Source organism: Pezoporus flaviventris, unplaced genomic scaffold, assembly GCF_033815535.1.
Source record: "Pezoporus flaviventris isolate CSIRO_AGI_PZ_B2104156 unplaced genomic scaffold, CSIRO_AGI_Pfla_v1 ptg000004l, whole genome shotgun sequence".
NCBI classification, from domain to species: domain Eukaryota; kingdom Metazoa; phylum Chordata; class Aves; order Psittaciformes; family Psittacidae; genus Pezoporus; species Pezoporus flaviventris.
The window spans coordinates 1,869,857-1,886,617 of record NW_026892552.1 but is presented as its reverse complement, the minus strand read 5'-3'; the positions used below and the strand labels follow the sequence as shown (position 1 = coordinate 1,886,617).

General features: G+C 56.5%; 1 protein-coding gene across 1 annotated transcript; it reads left to right on the top strand.

Moving 5' to 3' along the window:
• The first annotated feature begins 658 nt into the window (after positions 1–658).
• On the top strand, positions 659–16,595 carry HSD11B2 (hydroxysteroid 11-beta dehydrogenase 2). Its single transcript, XM_061445470.1, has 5 exons — positions 659–944; positions 13,609–13,821; positions 14,076–14,261; positions 14,753–14,890; positions 15,693–16,595. The coding sequence occupies exons 1-5, from the start codon at positions 674–676 to the stop codon at positions 16,052–16,054; spliced, it is 1,170 nt and encodes a 389-aa protein (XP_061301454.1). The 5' UTR covers positions 659–673; the 3' UTR covers positions 16,055–16,595.
• Positions 16,596–16,761: the final 166 nt, after the last annotated feature.

The window sequence follows — 16,761 nt, the reverse complement described above, 5'->3', positions numbered from 1 at the left end:
GAGCTGAACTGTGTCTACCTGCGCAGCATCATGTCCTGAGCTGAGCTGAACCAAGCTGAGCCAAAATGAATTATACTAGGTAGCACAATGTCCAGAGCTGGGTTGAGCTGAGCCGAGCTGTGCCTGCCTGGAGGGGCATCATGTCGTGAGCTGAGCTGAACAGAGCTGAACTGAGTTATGCCTGCCTAGGCGGCACAATGTCCCAAGCTGAGCCATACTGAGGTGAGCCGAGCTGAACTGCGCCCTACCGACGTGGCACAATGTCCCACGCTGTGCTGAGCCGAGCCGAGTTGAGCCATGCCTACCGAGATGGCATGATGCCCCAGGCTGTGCTGGGGCGAGCCGAGCCGAGCCGAGCCAAGCTGAGCCGTCCCTACCTGGAAGGCATCAAGTCCTGAGCAGAGCTGACCCGAGCTGAGCTTATCGAGGTGGCACAGCGCCTGGAGCCGAGGCGCGCCGAGCAGCGTGCGCCCGGCAGTCCCGACGGGCTCCCGCGGCACCGGCTCCCGTGCCCCGCTCCGATGTCCCGGTGTGCCGATGCCCCAGCGCGGACCCTCCGGTCTCCCATTGGCGGTGTGGCTGCCGGCCCCGCCCCTTTCCCCCCCTGCCTGGGCGGTTATAAACGGGCGCGGCGGGGCCGGCCGCGGTGGCAGCGGCGGGGCCGGGGCCCAGGATGGAGCCGGGGCTGGAGCGCTGGGCTTACGGCGCGCTGTGGGCGGCGCTGGCCGGCAGCCTGGCGCTGCGGGCGGCGCGGCGGGCGCTGGGGCCGGGCCGGGGGCTGCTGCTGCCGCTGGCGCTGCTGGCAGCGCTGCAGAGCCTGTGCCGCGCCTGCCTGCCGCTGCCCCTGGGGCTCGCCCTGGCCGCCGCCGCCGCCGGGCTTCTGCTGTGGCGGGCAGCGCCCCGCAGGCTGCTGCCGGCCGCGGGCAGAGCCGTCCTGGTCACAGGTGAGTGCGGGGACACGCGGTCTCGACGTCCCGACGGCCGCAGCGGGGAGCGGGACGCACCGCGGGCACCGGCACGGTGCTGGCTGCGGTGTCCTGCCTGGTTGTCACCCCGCGGGAGGAGCGGCTCCGCCGCGCATCACTCCTCCTCCTCTCGTCCAAGCAGAACTGTTCAGTATGTCCCCTCTCTTGCCCCCGTCCTAAAGCAAGGAGGTTTCACGGAGCTGCGTTGGACCCTGAAGCAGCTCCGCCGCTCGAGCAGTCACCACGCTGCCGGGAGCTGCTTCCTCTGGAAGCTGGGAGATGGAATGGGACATGTGGTGGGGCTGGCGCAGAGCCGGGCAGCTGGTTTGTGAGCACCTCGGCTGGCCCGAGGGCTGTCCTCTCTTTCCCTCCGGAGCCATGCTTGTTCTTAGAAAGCTTCTTGTAGTATCTCTAGAGGCTACAACAGAGCCCAGGGCTGAGCACAACTGTTCGCCCAGAGCTCCATCCCAGGAGCTTCCAGGGACAAGGGAGGAGGCTGTTTTCCGTCTTTGCAAGAGCATGCTTGGGAAGTGCTGCTCCACTCTGACCACCTCTTTGGGCTGCCTGGCACAGACCTCCTCCTTGGGAAAGGTGGCTCTGCGGTAGATGTGCTGTGCTCCCAGACCAGGCTTTGCACAGCTCTGCCCTGGTGGCTAAATCTCTTTAGGATAGCTTGATATACAAGGGTTTTTTTACACTCCTTTCTCCTGGCAGTGGGACTGGAGGATGATGAAGGTAGGCTGGGGTCAGCAGGCTCTGTGCTGTGAGATGATGGGTGAGGAGGAAGCACTGAAGTCAGGGTGGTTGTTGCTGCTGGTGAGCTGGGAAAGCACTGCTGGCTCCACATGAATGCAGAGCAAAGGGAAACTTGTGGGCACGACCTTGGTGGTGCTCCCAAGGACAAGAGCCTGCATCCTGGTGGGGATGGTTTGGAGACCACAAGTTGGAAAAGGGGGGCTGCATGCTTCTTAGCTGGGTCTTATGGTGGAGAGTCTTTGAGAAGGAGAGAGCTGAATGCTCCATTCAACTCAAAGGGCTCTGTGGTGTTGGTGAGAAGCAGAGGGAGGCCTTTCTGGAGGAGGAAGCTCGGATGAACAGGGCAGTGGATGAATGGATGATTCAACTGCGTGAAGGTCAAAGCCTCAGCAGGGCAGGGCTGCCTGGGGAGGACGTACCTGACAGCCATGTGCTCACAGGTGCCCTGTGGCACACTGGGTTTAGCCAGCCCTGGCTCGGTGGCACTGCCTGTATAATTAGTGAGTCAGTGTCTGGAACAAGGTGTTCTTGCCCTGGTGCGTTGAGGTGACACCTCTGCAGCGTTTGCTCTCGGCTGTGAATATTTTGTGGTTTTACAGGTTGTAGGCGCAGGCTGTGGTGCGGGATCATCACTGCTCCAGCAGGTGCCTGCCCAGGGGCAGATGCAAGGGCTGCTCTGCCCAGGATGGCATTCCTAGCTGGAGCATTTGCAGAGTAATTAGCCTGATTCCTTTGCAGATTAATCTGGGACACCTCCTGGCAACTGCCTATTGAGTCACTGCTAGTATCTCCTGTGGTAGCAGCCAGGGAGGATCAGTGCAGGAGCAAGATCTTTGACAGGGAGAAGCATGGAGTTGGGTGCCAGGGCTGCTGAACATCAGTGAAGGTGTGTAAGGTCAGGGACAGGGTTTCTGCGATGTTGTGTCTTGCTGGACACTGGGAAATACAACAAAAGCCCCTCCTGATCCCTGCCATGGAGCCGTGCAGGTCCCAGCCCGAAGAGCTTTGTGCATCGCTTCCTTTTATATACATTTCTTGGACACTGGTTTAATCCTGCAGCAGGGAGTTGCACAGGTTTGGTGATGTAGTGGAGCAAGGGAACATGGCTGAGGTGCTGTTGTATCTCACAGTTGAGGTGCCCCAGCTCTTCCAGCTGCCCACTGTTCCAGCCTCCCTGGGAACAACCCCAAGCTGAGCTCTGCATGTCATGCTCCAGCCGTATGTCCTGGTCTGGACATTGCTGCCTAATCAACAATTAGTTCATGGGAAGGGCTGAAGGAAAACTCTGTGGCTTGGTGGGAAAGTGGCAGAGATGTGTAGTGGCAGCAGGACTGGAAAGTTGTGGCATTCCCCTTGCATTGCAGGTTTGCATTTTAGGTGTTGCACAAGAGGCTGGGGTTTGGCTGGAGCAGGGATGGACAGCTTGCCTGAAAGGGGCAAGGAATGCTGTGGTCTCCCACTGTGCATCCCTTGGGCCAGCAATGTAGGTCAGCTACTAGTCTCCGTGGTGCTGTGTTGATCCATAGCTGTGACCTTGGGGCTTTTGCTCTGCATCCTGATGGTCCAGCTTCTCTGACAGCATTTGATAGCCTGTATGTGGGCTGGCTGGGGGCAGGGAGTGAGGAAAGTGTTAATTCTGCCTTCCATGGGGAGGTCACAACTGTTTGCAGTGGGGAGGAGAATGCCCTCTTGTGCAGAACAGGCTGGGAGAGGTCAGGCCCAGGACAATGGGCTGAACGAGGAGGGGAGTGGAGATCCTGAGAGGGAGACAGCAGCCATCTCTATGCTGTCCTGACCCTGCCCATGAGCCTAAATATGCCTCTAAGTCGAGCCCAAGGTCTAGCACAGGCTTTGGCTAAGCTGCGGGGATCCCAGCATGCTTGTGATGTGGGCTTGCTAGGTACAGGCAGCAGCAGCAAGCTGCAAGATAGTTGCCATCCCTCACTAGTGCTGTGTGGTTTGGGCACACTGGGGTGCTGATGGTGGTTGGCACCATGTGCCAGGGACTCACTGCAAGCAACCGTGTTCTGAGCATCAAACGGACAGCTTCTGTGTGTGCAAGCCCCTTCCCAAAGTTCAAAAGGGTATTTTTGGGTGTTCTCAGGTGTGTTGGAGTCCTCTGAGCTGTGTGAGCGAAAAGGAGGGGTGCTGCTTGTATCTCCTATGTCCCCTATCCCCTTCCTATGGGGAATCAACATAAAAAGCAGTCCAGCCTCTGCAGCCTGTGCAAGGGTGATGGTCTGTGAGAGCAGCCTTGGAGGGAGGTGCTGAGCTGACGCTGACATGAGTTGTGTGTAAGGTATTGGTTCTTACACTTCAGCTTGGATGAGCAGTTGAAAGTGGTGCTCTGGAAGTTGAAAGCCCTGTCTGTGACAGCTGCACCGAATTACACAGCTCTGAAACCATCCACAACCACTGGATGACTGCCTCAGGGAGGTAATTTGGGTCTCGCGTCCTTGTAGCTCCACAGGTGTAGCCTATGGAGCAGGAGGCACCTGTGCTCTCCCTGATAAATCATCTCTGTGAACAAAGCTGGATGGCAGGTCAGGCTCCCCCAGCACCAACCCTTCCAAGTTTTCCTTTCTTCTGCTTCCTTGCTCCAGGGAAAACATGGCTTTCCTGGTGGGGCTCTCTTGTTACAATTGCATGCCCCATTAGCAATCTGAAATGGGTCAGAGCTTCAGATCATGTTCAAGGTTAACAGAGGTTTTGCAACTTGATCACAGTCAAGCGGATCTTCAGTATTTCCCATGGACTCTCCAGATGTGGAAGCATCTGGTGACTGTGGCAGGATAGTGATTCAATCCAGATGTTGGGACTCTCACTGTTCTGCTTCAAAGGTAAATCACTTTCCCCTGTGAAAGAGCAGCATCACCCCTGCCTGGACTGGGGTGGTGTCTCTTAGACCTGTTTTCCAGCTAAACTGGGTGATAGAGAGATGTTGGGGGTTGAGACTTTGGGGCTGTTGAGTATCCCGGGCTGGCTCCAGAATGGATGTGGCTGGTGCACTGGCATGGCATGCTCCAAACCTGTACTTGGTGCTGAGCCTGCCAGCAGCCTCACAGTGAGTTAAGCTTTATGCAAGGACACTGTAGTTCTTCATAGAAAGCTTCTCTGCTTCTGGAGCCAATGAGCCAGCTCAGAGGTACCTGGAGCCTTTCCCCAGGCTAAGTGCAGGCTGAACATCAGCTTGTTCTCTGGAATGGCTCTGTTTTTTCCAGGATCTATTAAAAATTAACAGCAGAGACAACTGCTGTCCAAGCTGAGAGCAGGGAGGACGGGACCAAGACCAAACAGCCAAACACCCGAACTGCAACCCTGATGTACAAGCAATCCCTTGTGTATTTAAAGTATGGGGGGAAAAAAGCAGCACGTAGTTCTAGTGAGGGGTTTTGCTGCCAGTTTCTGGGAGCAGAGCAGAAAACCTGCTCTCTCAGCCACTCATTGCAGGGCTGAAACTCATCCCCCCACCTCCAACGTTGTCAGCAGCTCTCTATGATTTTAGGATTCTTCTTCCCCTCGGTAGGTTTCTTCAGAACTTGATACCTGCCCCTGCTCACCAAGAGATGTCAATATACCCACTCAGCTTGTCCTTGCTTATCTATTGAATGAGCACTTTTGAAGTCCACTAATGACACAGACCTGTTGGGATGGGGTTTTAGCACTGCTAACCAAGAAAAATTGGTAAGTATGATGAGGAGGAAAAGCACATAGAAGTTGCACACTGTGGGAGACCAGAATTGGGAGAGAAACCCAAGCTGGCTTGATTAGCACTCGGGGTTATGCAGGGACATGAGAGCAACAAAGCAGAGACTTCCCTGCAGAAATGAGATTGTCAGATGGGAACGGATGCTTCGGGAGAAGAGGAGTGGAGGCAGTGGCTGCCCTCTCTCCAATGAGCAGCACATCTTTAATGAGGTCTGGGATTGTGTTACCCACTGTTGAGTCTAGCTCCCCTCAAGCCAGGATCAGGTTACACAGGAGCTGCGCTGCTTTTACTACTGGTAGCACAGGGATGATGGGCTTGCCCACGAAGGATTTTGCTTGAGCAGAGGTGAAGTGGGAGGTCTTCAAAGTGCCTCTACCAAGCCTGGCGAGCATTTATTTTCTCTCCATGGTCTTTCAGTGCCATTCCAAAACCCCAGCTGGGGGACCTCAGTTTGCCCAAATGACCTATGCAGGAAGAAAGGCTGTAGGGCTTTCACAGCTCTTCACCTCCCCATGTCCTTACTGCCATCTCAGATCTGAGTACTGCTATGGAGCCTGCAAGATGGAAAATGACCGGGACTGTTGCCTTCATGCTGTCGGTGTGTTGCTATAAGTATTACCTGGGGCTTTCCTTAACCTTGCCCAGCATATATCTGTTACCTCCTTGTCTAGTTCCCTCAGCTGCTGTGGTACATCCACTGCCTCCAGTCACTGTTCTTCTGTCCCAGCCTGTGCACGCTTCCACATGCAACATATCACTTCTGCTTCTTTCTGCACTGGAGAGCTGCCAGCCTCTGAGCTTTATTGACTTCCCCATTGGAAGCTGGCTCCCACATGCTGCTGTCCCGGGATTTGCTGGCTCTGAGGCTGTAATCTTGAAAAGCAGTTTTTGGCTTTACAGGCTTTGTGGTGGTGCAGCCTCTTGTTGGGGTTGACCCTTCAGGAGCCAGATGGTGGGTGCTGGCCAGGCAGGCTGGGGAGGCATGGGCTGTGAGCTCAGGTCCTGGAGGAGGTACCTGCCCTGGTGCCTTCCACGGAGGCTTTTTAAAGCCTGGCTTCTTGTTTCAAGCCTTTCTCATTGCCTTCTGGTGGTGGTGATCTTGTGCGGGGTCTCTCAGCTTCCACCAGACATACCCTTCAGCAGATCTATGATCCCTCCCTACCCTGTTTCTCCACTGTGGTGGCCATACTCCAGTTTGGCATAAACATCACACCATGCACATCTGCTTCTTGTGCCCCTTGTCCAGTGACACTGTGCTTGCTCCTCTCCAGGGTCCCAGTTACCAGGCAGGGACAAGGTCTAACCTGGGGTGTGCAGCCATCCTGTGGTGACTTCTGTCCCCTTCAGCTGATGTGCTGTGCTCTGCCTGTGCTGTTCCAAGCCAAAGGGCACACATAGGTGCTGCTGTGTGCATTGCTCTTCAGCCTGGGTCAACACGATTGTGTCCAAGCACATCAGCCTGGAGGCTACCTTCATGTATTTTGTCAGAATGCACCAAAACAGGCTTGTGATACTCAAACTGATGAGTTGGTGGGAGCTGCAGGTTGGGGATGAGGGGGGGACAACTTAAACCAGGTACAGAAAGGGCTGGTGTGGCTTGAGGTGGTCATGGGGGTACAATTCAGCCTAGGGGCCTAAAGAGTTCAGTGTATTTCAAAAGCTGTCTTGGCTGGTGCTCAGTTGGTGCTCACTTGCGTGTTTTGCTCCTGAGTGTTTTTGTTGACCCCAAAACAACTCTCCCCCAAAGAAAACCCCCAAACCTGAGCTCCACATGGATGTGGAAGCTGCAAGAGAAAATAGAGTTGGTGCAACTGCAGAGCCTGTTGTGGTGTGGGGATGGGCAGGGTTTGCACCCGTTCTGCTTGCCTGGGCTTGTGGCATGTGATGGCAGTTTATTCTTGTGACAAGGGGAGTGATGAGATGGCACCTTACAAACTTAGATCACCAAAATACCCGTGAACTGACACAGCCCCATTGAAACCACGTTAGCTTTGTCATGGTGCTGCTTAACATTGTGATCCCCTGACCTTGGTCTGGAGCCCCACCTCTGGGCTTCGTCCCTGCTGATACTGCCTGTCCCAGACTCCTGTGCCTTGTCACCACCACAGTGTAGTGGCTGGAGTGGCACCCTCTGTACTTCAAAGCTCTTCCATGGCTGACCTGACACACCATACGGCCAGAGGTTCTCCTGGTCCTGTGCTAGAAATACCTTGTCTGAGATGTCCCAGGGTGGTGGTGGCTCATGGTGATCCATGTAGGAGAGCTGGTCTTCCTTTCTGCTGCCTGTGGATGGCTTCGCCCTGCCTGTAGCAGACCTTCTACCTCTCCTTGATGGCTTCTGGGGCCTGATGTGTTACTGCATGGGAGAGATGGATATGAGGCTTGGCTGGAGTCTCTGGGGAGCCTTTTTGCATCCCAGGGATGCTACCAGCAGGTGACCAAGGCATGGCTTTGCTGCCACCACCTTGTTCCCCGGGAGTATCTTCAGTGCTGAATCCCAGCCATGGTCCATGGAGATTTCCAGCTTCCCAGCCTGCCTCTCCAAGAGCCCAGGATGCGTTACTGGCATTGGCTTATCAGCACTGATCCAGTTGAGCCATCCCTGGGCCACGGGTGTCCTTCCCAGTGACAGCTCTTGCTGATGGATGCCTTTTGCGGCTCACCGGCTCTGTGTTCCTGGTTCACCATGTTCCCTCTGAAGGTGATTATTAACCCAATTATCGCTGCAGCTCTTCACAACTTCCTCTTCTCGGGCACACATCCATCCGTCCATCCATTCCTCCCACATTAGCTCTGATGTACCGGCTGTGCCCTTGCCCAGGCGCTGTCATCTTCTCCATCTCATGCCTGCCCATGGAAAGCTCAAATTCTTGTCTATGAGAAGATTTCCCCTTGGTGGGAGCTGGAAGATGCTGCCTGGCCCTGGGATGTGGTGAGCGGCTGCTTCTAGGAAATTCCTGTGTCCTTTTTCTGTGAAACCCTGCCATGGTGCTGGGAGGAGAAGCACTTCCTCACCTGCCTGTTTGCAAGCCCTGGGCTGGTTCTCATCAGCAGCACCATTGCTACCATTCCACGTCATCTCCTAAGCTGTCCTGTGCCTCCTGCTCCTGCGTCTGAGGAAGACTGGTGCTTTTGCATCTGCACTTTGCTGGTGCAAGCACTTAAACTGAGCTTAGCAGGTCTGGGTGCCAAGCTTAAAGCCTGACTGCAAGCTCATGGATGGATCCTGACCTTCTTGAGCATCTTACCAGGCACAGGCCTTGTGCAGGGGAAGGTGGCTGAGCTTGTTTCTGTCCTGGCTGTGCCATGTATAAGCTCCTGGCTTTGTTAGCCCCGCCAGCTGCAGGCAGCATCTGCTGCTCACAGCTTTGGGGAGGGGGATAAGGCATCTGGGTGGCTTTCAGTGACAGCAACAGGGAGGGCTGTGGCTTCTAGCCCTGGTTTATCTCACACTGCTCTTATTGGGCCCCCAGTAATGATGCACCAGCGCCTGCTCCTGAGAAATGGGCTTTAATTCAGGAGCTGTGGGTGCATCTGCACCAGCCTCGGGCTCCTTGTCATCCCTGCCTGGCTGCTCTGGGTTGTCTAGGCAGAAAATCAGATTTTCCCCCTTCTGTGTTTTTTTTTTTTAAGTACAAGATCTCGCCCCAGGTGGAGGTGATGGTGTGGGAGGCTTCAGAACCACTCAGCTAATCTGTTGTAATTCATACCATCTGGCCATTGTCCCTGTCCAGGGAGGGGATCTGGTCATCCATATACCCCCTGTGGTGATGGGCATCCCCAGTTCTGCCTTCTGCCGTGGTCTGTCAGCATCCCTCGGGTGGCTGCCTGGCCCCTGCCACCCTCGTGGTGGAACAGCTTGGGTGGGGGCTTGGCTGTTGTCCCATCACCAAGGATTTGGATCATCACTGAAGGCTGGTTTAAATTTCATTTAATTAGGCTTGTGGCTTCCTGAAACCAGGTGCTGAGGACCAGCTGCAGCACTGGGGCTGCTGCCACCTGCCTGGCTCCATCTGCCTGGAGACCTCCATGGGGAAGGAACAGGGACACCCCGGTGCCAGCCACTGGCTGGGCTGTGGTTTCCTGTTGATGGTTATGGCATGGGTTGGTGGGGACCTTGGGTGCAGGTGATGGTGGCCACGCAGCGTGGTGGTGGCTCAGCTGCTGTGGGTGCTCCTGCTGTCCCCTCCCTCCACAGCACCCTGCCAAGAATTTGTTCCCTTTCGCTCAGGGCTGACATCACCCCTTTATCGCTCCCTGCTCCAAATGTGCCCAGCATCCGGGAGGTGTTGGCAGCAGGGCCCTGCCCTGCACACATGGGCTTTTGCTGGGTGCTTTTGTTCCAAATGGACCTGCCCAGCCCATGTCTCTTTTGGGGAGCCACGTCCCCACTGCTGGCACCATCCCCCCCACTGGTGCCATCCCTGCTCAGTGCACCCTCACCCTGGGATTCCTTATCCACATGGATGGAGCCAGGATTAGCCCTTGCTGCACCTGCTGAGGTCCCCAGATGGGTCTCCCCATGGTGTGGCTGCATTCAAACCCAACCTGTGCTGGAGCAGCTAGATCTGAGGTGGTGGTGGAGGATCTTGCCAGGGCCATGAGGCTGTGTTTTGCTTGGCATCCCAGGCAGGATTTGAGCTTGAGCCTATGGAAACAAGCAGCTCAGTGTGTTAATCCTCTCAGCCTTGGCGCCCCAGCTCCCCTCTGGCTGATGGTGTCCTTGAGCCCAGCGCCATCCCCAGGCTGTGAAGCTGGTGACAGTGATGAAAGCTTCATCTTGGCAAGGTGTCTTGGACAGGGTGGTGGGACACACAGTCCAAAAGCTCTGTTTGGGAGGTGGAATCGTTGTCCTGGGGTTTGGGGAGCAGTGGCTGGCAAGCACCCAGCTGCCTCTGGCCTTGGTGGTGATGGAGCATCCTCAAGGGGTGCCCCAAAGCCACCCCACTGCACCTGCTGAGTGCCTCAGGAGCAGTCCCTTGGGGCTGCCTGTGCTAACCTGGGTGCTTCATCAGGTGCTCAATCCTAGGGCAACCCCTCCCCAGGTTCTGCACTGGGATCCAAACATGAATGGAGCAGTTGCACCCAGGCATATGGGACTGCTTCAGCTGAGCTGCACTTCCAGCCAGAGATTTTGCCAGGTCTGTGCTGGTCCTCACCCATCATGCATGGCTCAGAGATGAGCATGTACAGCTTGTTGTAATTCATACAGAAATGAGGATGCCCAGGGGTGAGGCTCGTGGCTTGAGGATGTTCTGCTTGTGGCTCAGGGATGAAGATTCATGGCTCACAGCTCAGGTGGGGAAGCTGCTCTTGCCTTGCATGGGGTTGAGCGCTGTAGATGTGTCCCACCAGCCCTCCATCCCCAAGGATGGGCACAGGAGCAGGGGAGTGGTTGGGCTTTGGCAGCTCATGGGCAGTATCCACATTATCACCCATCTCAGCTCCGCTCAGCAAAGAGCAGCATTGATTTTGAGCATGTCTGTGCATGGTGGCCTTGGTTTTGGCGGCAGGAGCAGGCCAAAGACCTGAGACAGCAGAAAGCCAGTGCCTGACTCACCTGAAAGAGCTTCATCCACACCGAACTGGGACCTCAGCTGGTGCATGAGTCCAGCCACGGCAGCACCTCCACCATGGCCAGGCTGCCGAGGCTGGATGGGAGCTGCTGGGCTGGCACAGCACAGCCCCTCCAGTGGCTTCACTTTCACCATCAAGGGGCATCTCCGGGCAGTGGTGCATGGTGCTGCATGGTTGGTCTTCTTCAGTGCAGGTGGGAGAGCACCCATCAGCAATGCTGGAGCCCAGGCCTTTTTGCTTCTCAAGATAGGTAAAGCTCAGGCTTATCGTGCCACAGTTCCTCTGGAGGCTGGTGTGCCCTGCTCCTGGGGAAGCTGCTGCAGGGGCTGGAGCTTCCAGTCAGCCCCTGGAACAGGCATTTGCCCCCACTGCTGGATTTTGCAGCCTAGACTTGTGCTTTGCTGCAACAGAAACCTCTGGTGCTGGCCGGGAGCCGAGGGGAGTATGAGATGGGGGCTTCAAGACACCAACCCTCCTTCACTGCACTCCCCATTCTGGGCTTCTCTTGCTCTTGGTCCGACTGCGGTCCCTCCCACCAGCACGGATGCAAAACGGGTTGGCAAGCTGGAAACGGGCTGGTGCCGGCATCTCCTCGTGATGCAGCATCCTTGGAGGCTGCACAGACTGTCCGGCTCCAGCACTCCCAGAGGCTCATGTGCTGGTAGCCACGAGAAGTGAGTGTGGCCCTGGGCGAGCTGCAGGGCCACGTGCTGTGGTCCCCAGGGGTTCATTGTCCCTCCCTGCACTCTTGGCCATGCCTGAGTGCAGCGGCTGGGAAGCAGAAACCTTAAATAACTCCAGAGCATCCTCACCCTCCCAGCCCTGGGCTTCCCGCCAACATCCCAGGATGGGGTTTTTTGTGTGTGTGAATAAATTAGAACTTCCGAAACAAGCCCTGTGACCGCCCTGCTGCTCTAAGGCAAAACAAGCCCTGCCTGGCTCAGGCAGCACGCAGCTCTGTTTGTTGCCTCCAAGCCACGGTTGCCTGAAAGAAGCTGGCAGACTTGTCCCTCTGAGGTTTTTGGGATGCTTCCTGGTGTTTTGAGGCTTGGGAGGTGATCGGGAGCTTCATGGTTGGACTGGAAGCTTTTCTTGCTGGCTGGGGTGGGAGCAACGCAGGTAACTGTTAAGGCCGTGGCCACCAGCACTTTTATTTTTAAACCTTATCTTTATTGTAGTTTTCTCCTGCCCTGTTGGGAAAGGAGAAACACAACTTATCTGGCCAGCTGCTGGCAGCATGACCTGTTCCCAGGGAGGGGAGAGGTGGATGTCCTGCATCAGCAGCACCTTCTGCATCCCCTTTGGCACAAAGGATGGAGCCAGGAGCAATGATGCTGGGGTGATGCTGAGCCAGCCTGGCACGCACCTATGATGGGTGCTGGGTGGGAAAGGAAGGTCCCTGTAGCCCCTTACTGCCACCTGAGCACCTCTGGTGTGTGATATCACTCTGGTCTCTGGCCATGGGCTTCATTATGGGTTTCTGATGCAGCAATAAAGTCAATTCTGAGCTGAGGACAGCTTAACTGGCACCCCAAGAGCTGGTGCTGGCAGCAACCAGATCCCAGGCTGGGGATGCAGGAATGGGGAGGTGAGGGGGCAGCCGGTCCTTGTGCCCACCCTGGGTCTGGTGGGATGGGTGCTAGGAGGAGTCTGGGTTCTGCAAAGCTGGTGGCAGTGCCCAGGGCCACCATTGTGCCCATCCCAGGGTGGCTCCAGGTGCCTATGGGACTATTTCTCAGGGGTGTCCTAAGGAGCACACAAGGGTGCCATGCAGGAGAGTGCAGGGACCATGGGTTGTCCCTGCAGCACTCCCCTGTTAATGGTTAATGTGACTGAGCAGCAGAACAGGCTGTACCTTGCTGCTGCTGTTTGTTTGCATCGCAGGCTCTCCACCCTGGCCACTGGCCCCACAACACCCTGCTCCTGTCTGAACTGTCCTCCAGCCACCCTGACAGTAGCTTTGGGGGTGACAGTGTCATCTGCTTGAGCTGAGATGTAAGAGACGAGGCTGAGATCAGGCACGGTAGCACCAGTGCTCTCCAGCACGGGACATCCTAGTTGGATGCTCCCTTGAAGGATGTGGGGTGGCAGGAGCAGACCAGGATTCCTCTTTTTTATCCCCTTCTTTATTCCCCTTGGCACCCCAGCTGGGAAAGGGTGTGCTGTACCTCTTGGCCACCATTTCTGGGAGGTGAAAAGCATTCAGAGAAAGGCACCAACTCCCATGGAGCCTTGTGCCAGCTCTGAGTGATGCCAGTGGAGATTTTGGAGGCTGTATGGCGCTTGCCCCATACCCCTGCAGGGCTCTGGGCTATCCTGGTTCCGCACTGTATCTGCAGCTTGCATCAGATTGGTGCTCAGGGTGACAGGGTTGAAGACAAAAGTATTTTCTTTCTCCCATGCATGATAGATTGAAAACAGCAACTCTGACCTGCAAATACTCCAGAGGAAGGCTGGGAGCCGGGTGATGAGCCAGGGTGGTTGGGAGATGGGGGAACGATGCTGGAGATGGCGTTTGGTCCATGTGGATGGAGAGGCAGAACTTGGGGTCTCTGGGCATGGAGACAGGCTATACTGTAGGGCTCCTCTTGGCTCTTGCAGGCTGTGACTCGGGCTTTGGGCAGGCGACGGCACGGCACTTGGATGCCATGGGCTTCCAGGTGTTTGCCAGTGTGCTGGACCCACAGGGACTCGGTGCCCAGGAGCTGCGCAGGAGCTGCTCCTCAAGGCTGACACTGCTGCAGATGGACCTGACCAAGCCAGAGGACATCCAGCGTGTCCTGCAGCACATCCAGACACACACCAATAGCACAGGTAGGAGCCCTTGCCACACCTCAGGGACACTATGCAGCTCCCCAGGATCTCAAGCAGTGCCAAGCGTCCACGTGTCCCCCATCATGGACTGCAACCCTGTGGGCATCCATAACAGCCTCTGCCAATGGGACTTGTCCTGGGACACCCCATGATTCCCCTGCAGGACCCCCATGAGCTGGGGAGCAGAGGGGATCCCTGGGGGGGGGGGGGTGTCTCCCATTGGGGTCACTTCTTCAAGCATCCTATCCTCACAGGACTCTGGGGCCTGGTAAACAATGCTGGCTTCAATGACACCATCGCCGACGCCGAGCTCTCACCGCTGGGCAAGTTTCGCACCTGCATGGAGGTGAACTTCTTTGGCTCGCTAGAGCTCACCAAGGGGCTCCTGCCCCTGCTGCGCTCCGCTGGTGGACGCATCGTCACTGTGAGCAGCCCTGCAGGTGAGCAGCTGCCTTCTGCCTGGCCCACCAGACCCCTGGCACCCCAAGTCCCCAGTGCCAGCTGCATCCAACTGGCACCCAGTACCCTGGGGTGGGCCAGTGACATTGCTGAGCTCCACAGTGGGCATCCACACAACCCACAGGGCTGTGTGTGCACTCAGGGGACAGCAGTGTGGGCAACGTCAGCCCAGCTCCCACATTGGGGTTGCCTCCCACATTGCCTCCAGGGGGGATAACAACCCCAAGCTTAGGCTGGCCCAGGGAGGGAAGAACAGCTTCCTCTCCTCCGTTTTTCCATCCTCTGGTTAAAACACATTAATTTGAACCAAATTCCAGCTGCTTTCTCAGTGAAACAAAACCTAAGCCCTTTCTGTGTGCAGGGGCTGGGAGTGCAGCCCTGTTGAAGTCCTCCCAGTCCCTGCCTGTGCCTAGGACATGCAGGCAGCTGCCTGCTCAGTAAGCCTGCTCACTCCTCCTCTTGCTCCTGCAAGGTGACATGCCCTTCCCCTGCCTGGCAGCCTATGGGGCCTCGAAGGCAGCACTGAGCCTGCTCATGGACACCTTCCGCAGTGAGCTCCAGCCCTGGGGCGTCAAAGTCAGCCTCGTCCTACCAGGCTACTACAAGACAGGTAAGAGCGACAGTGCCTGCTGGCTGCCTGCGCCTGCAGGTAAAGGGCAGGTACCCCTGGGAGGCAGAAGATGGAACAATGGCAGATGCTGCCAGATGCAGATTCTGAGCAGCCCCAGCCTCCTGTGGCCTTTGGGCTCTGGTTGGTGACAGGCATGGTCAGGAGCAAGCTCTGCCTGCAGATCCTGAAGATCAGGAAGAGAAGACATGCTGAGACCTGCGCTTGTTCAGCCAGGAGAAGGCAGCTTTTGGAAGACCTTGTAACAGTCTTTCAATACCCAAAGGGCTCCTACAAGAAACCTGGAGAGGGTCTTCGGGCAAGAGCCTGCAGGGACAGGCAAGGGAGAATGGCTTTAACCTGACAGAGGGGAGACTGAGATGAGATCTTGGGCAGAAGTTCTTCCCTGTGGGGGTGCTGAGGCCCTGGCACAGGTTGCCCAGAGAAGCTGTGGCTGCCCCATCCCTGGCAGTGTTCAAGGCCGGGTTGGAAGGGGCTTGGAGCAACCTGGTCTAGTGGAAGGCGTCCCTGTCCGTGGCAATGGGTTGGAGCTGGATGAGCTTTAAGGTCCCTTCCAACCCAGACCAGTCTGTCATTTCTGTGATCCCCTGCCACGAATGATGGCTGAACAAGCTCAGCCACATTTATGGCAGCATTGCTCCTACTGCAGGCAGGGTCTGAGACCTCTTTTCCAGTCCTGGGGTACCAGCAGCCACCATGGTGCTCCCACCATGGCAGATCTCTGCCAGGGTTCCAGCTGAAGGAGAGGGGCCACACAACTCACAGGGGGTCTGCATTCTTGCAGGGACAACATGCGACCCTGCCTTCTGGAACCTGCAGAAGAAGCAGTTAGTAGCCAGTCTACCACAGGAGCTGCTGCAGGCTTATGGTGAGGACTACGTGGAAGAGATCAACCGCCAGTTCATCCAGTTCATGAAGGTGGCAGTTGAGGACCTCAGTGCAGTAGTGAACAGCATCACGGACGGGCTCCTGGCTGCCAACCCAGCTGTGCGCTATTACCCAGGGCAGGGCCTTGGGCTCATGTATTTCATACACCGCTACCTGCCCTATTTTGTGCGAGACTTGTTCCTGAAGGGGTTTTTCATCAACCCCAAGCTCCCACGAGCGTTGCGGCAGGAGCACCATGATGCCACCAAGAAGGCCTGACCATGGCCTGCATGCGGTCGTGGGGCAGAAGCAAGCCTTTTCCCGGGATTCCCTGGCACCCCAGCCCCCGAGCTTGTGCACAGCCGCCAGCATCGCCCTCCTGCACTGGGGGGGAAATAGGCAGCACTAGACAGTGAAAACCAAATTGCTTTCCAGAATCAGGCAGATCTATTTTCTATTGTGCAAGAATCAATGTTTTCTAGAGACCATGGTTTTGTATTTTTTCTACCCATGCATCCTTGAAGGAGGCCAGCCCTGCCTCACTCAGCAGCTCTGCACCACACGCTGCAATGGACCGTGGGTGTTTCTCAGCTACCCAACATCTTTGTCACTGCTGTTGGAGCTGCATTCACCTCCGTCCATCACCTCTTGGCTGGGTCATGCCCAGAACCCTGTGGTCACTGCCTCCCTGCCCTTACCACACACTCCACATGCTCTGAGTGAGTGCAGGGGCCCGAGGCCAGGCTGCCAGCACTGCAGAGCTCCTCGAGATGAGCTACATGATTGTCACTTTTTAAATAAATTTGTTCTTGATACACCACTGGGCTCTGGCAGTCTCCTTCTATGGTGCCACGGTTGGGCAGCGATGCCCTTCCTGCCGGCAGAACGAAGCTGGGTCCCCACCAGCCCTGCATCAAGCACCATGACAGGAGCCTTGTGTGGGACAGCAGCAGCCACTAGCTGTCCCGGAAAAGGGGTGAGCCTGG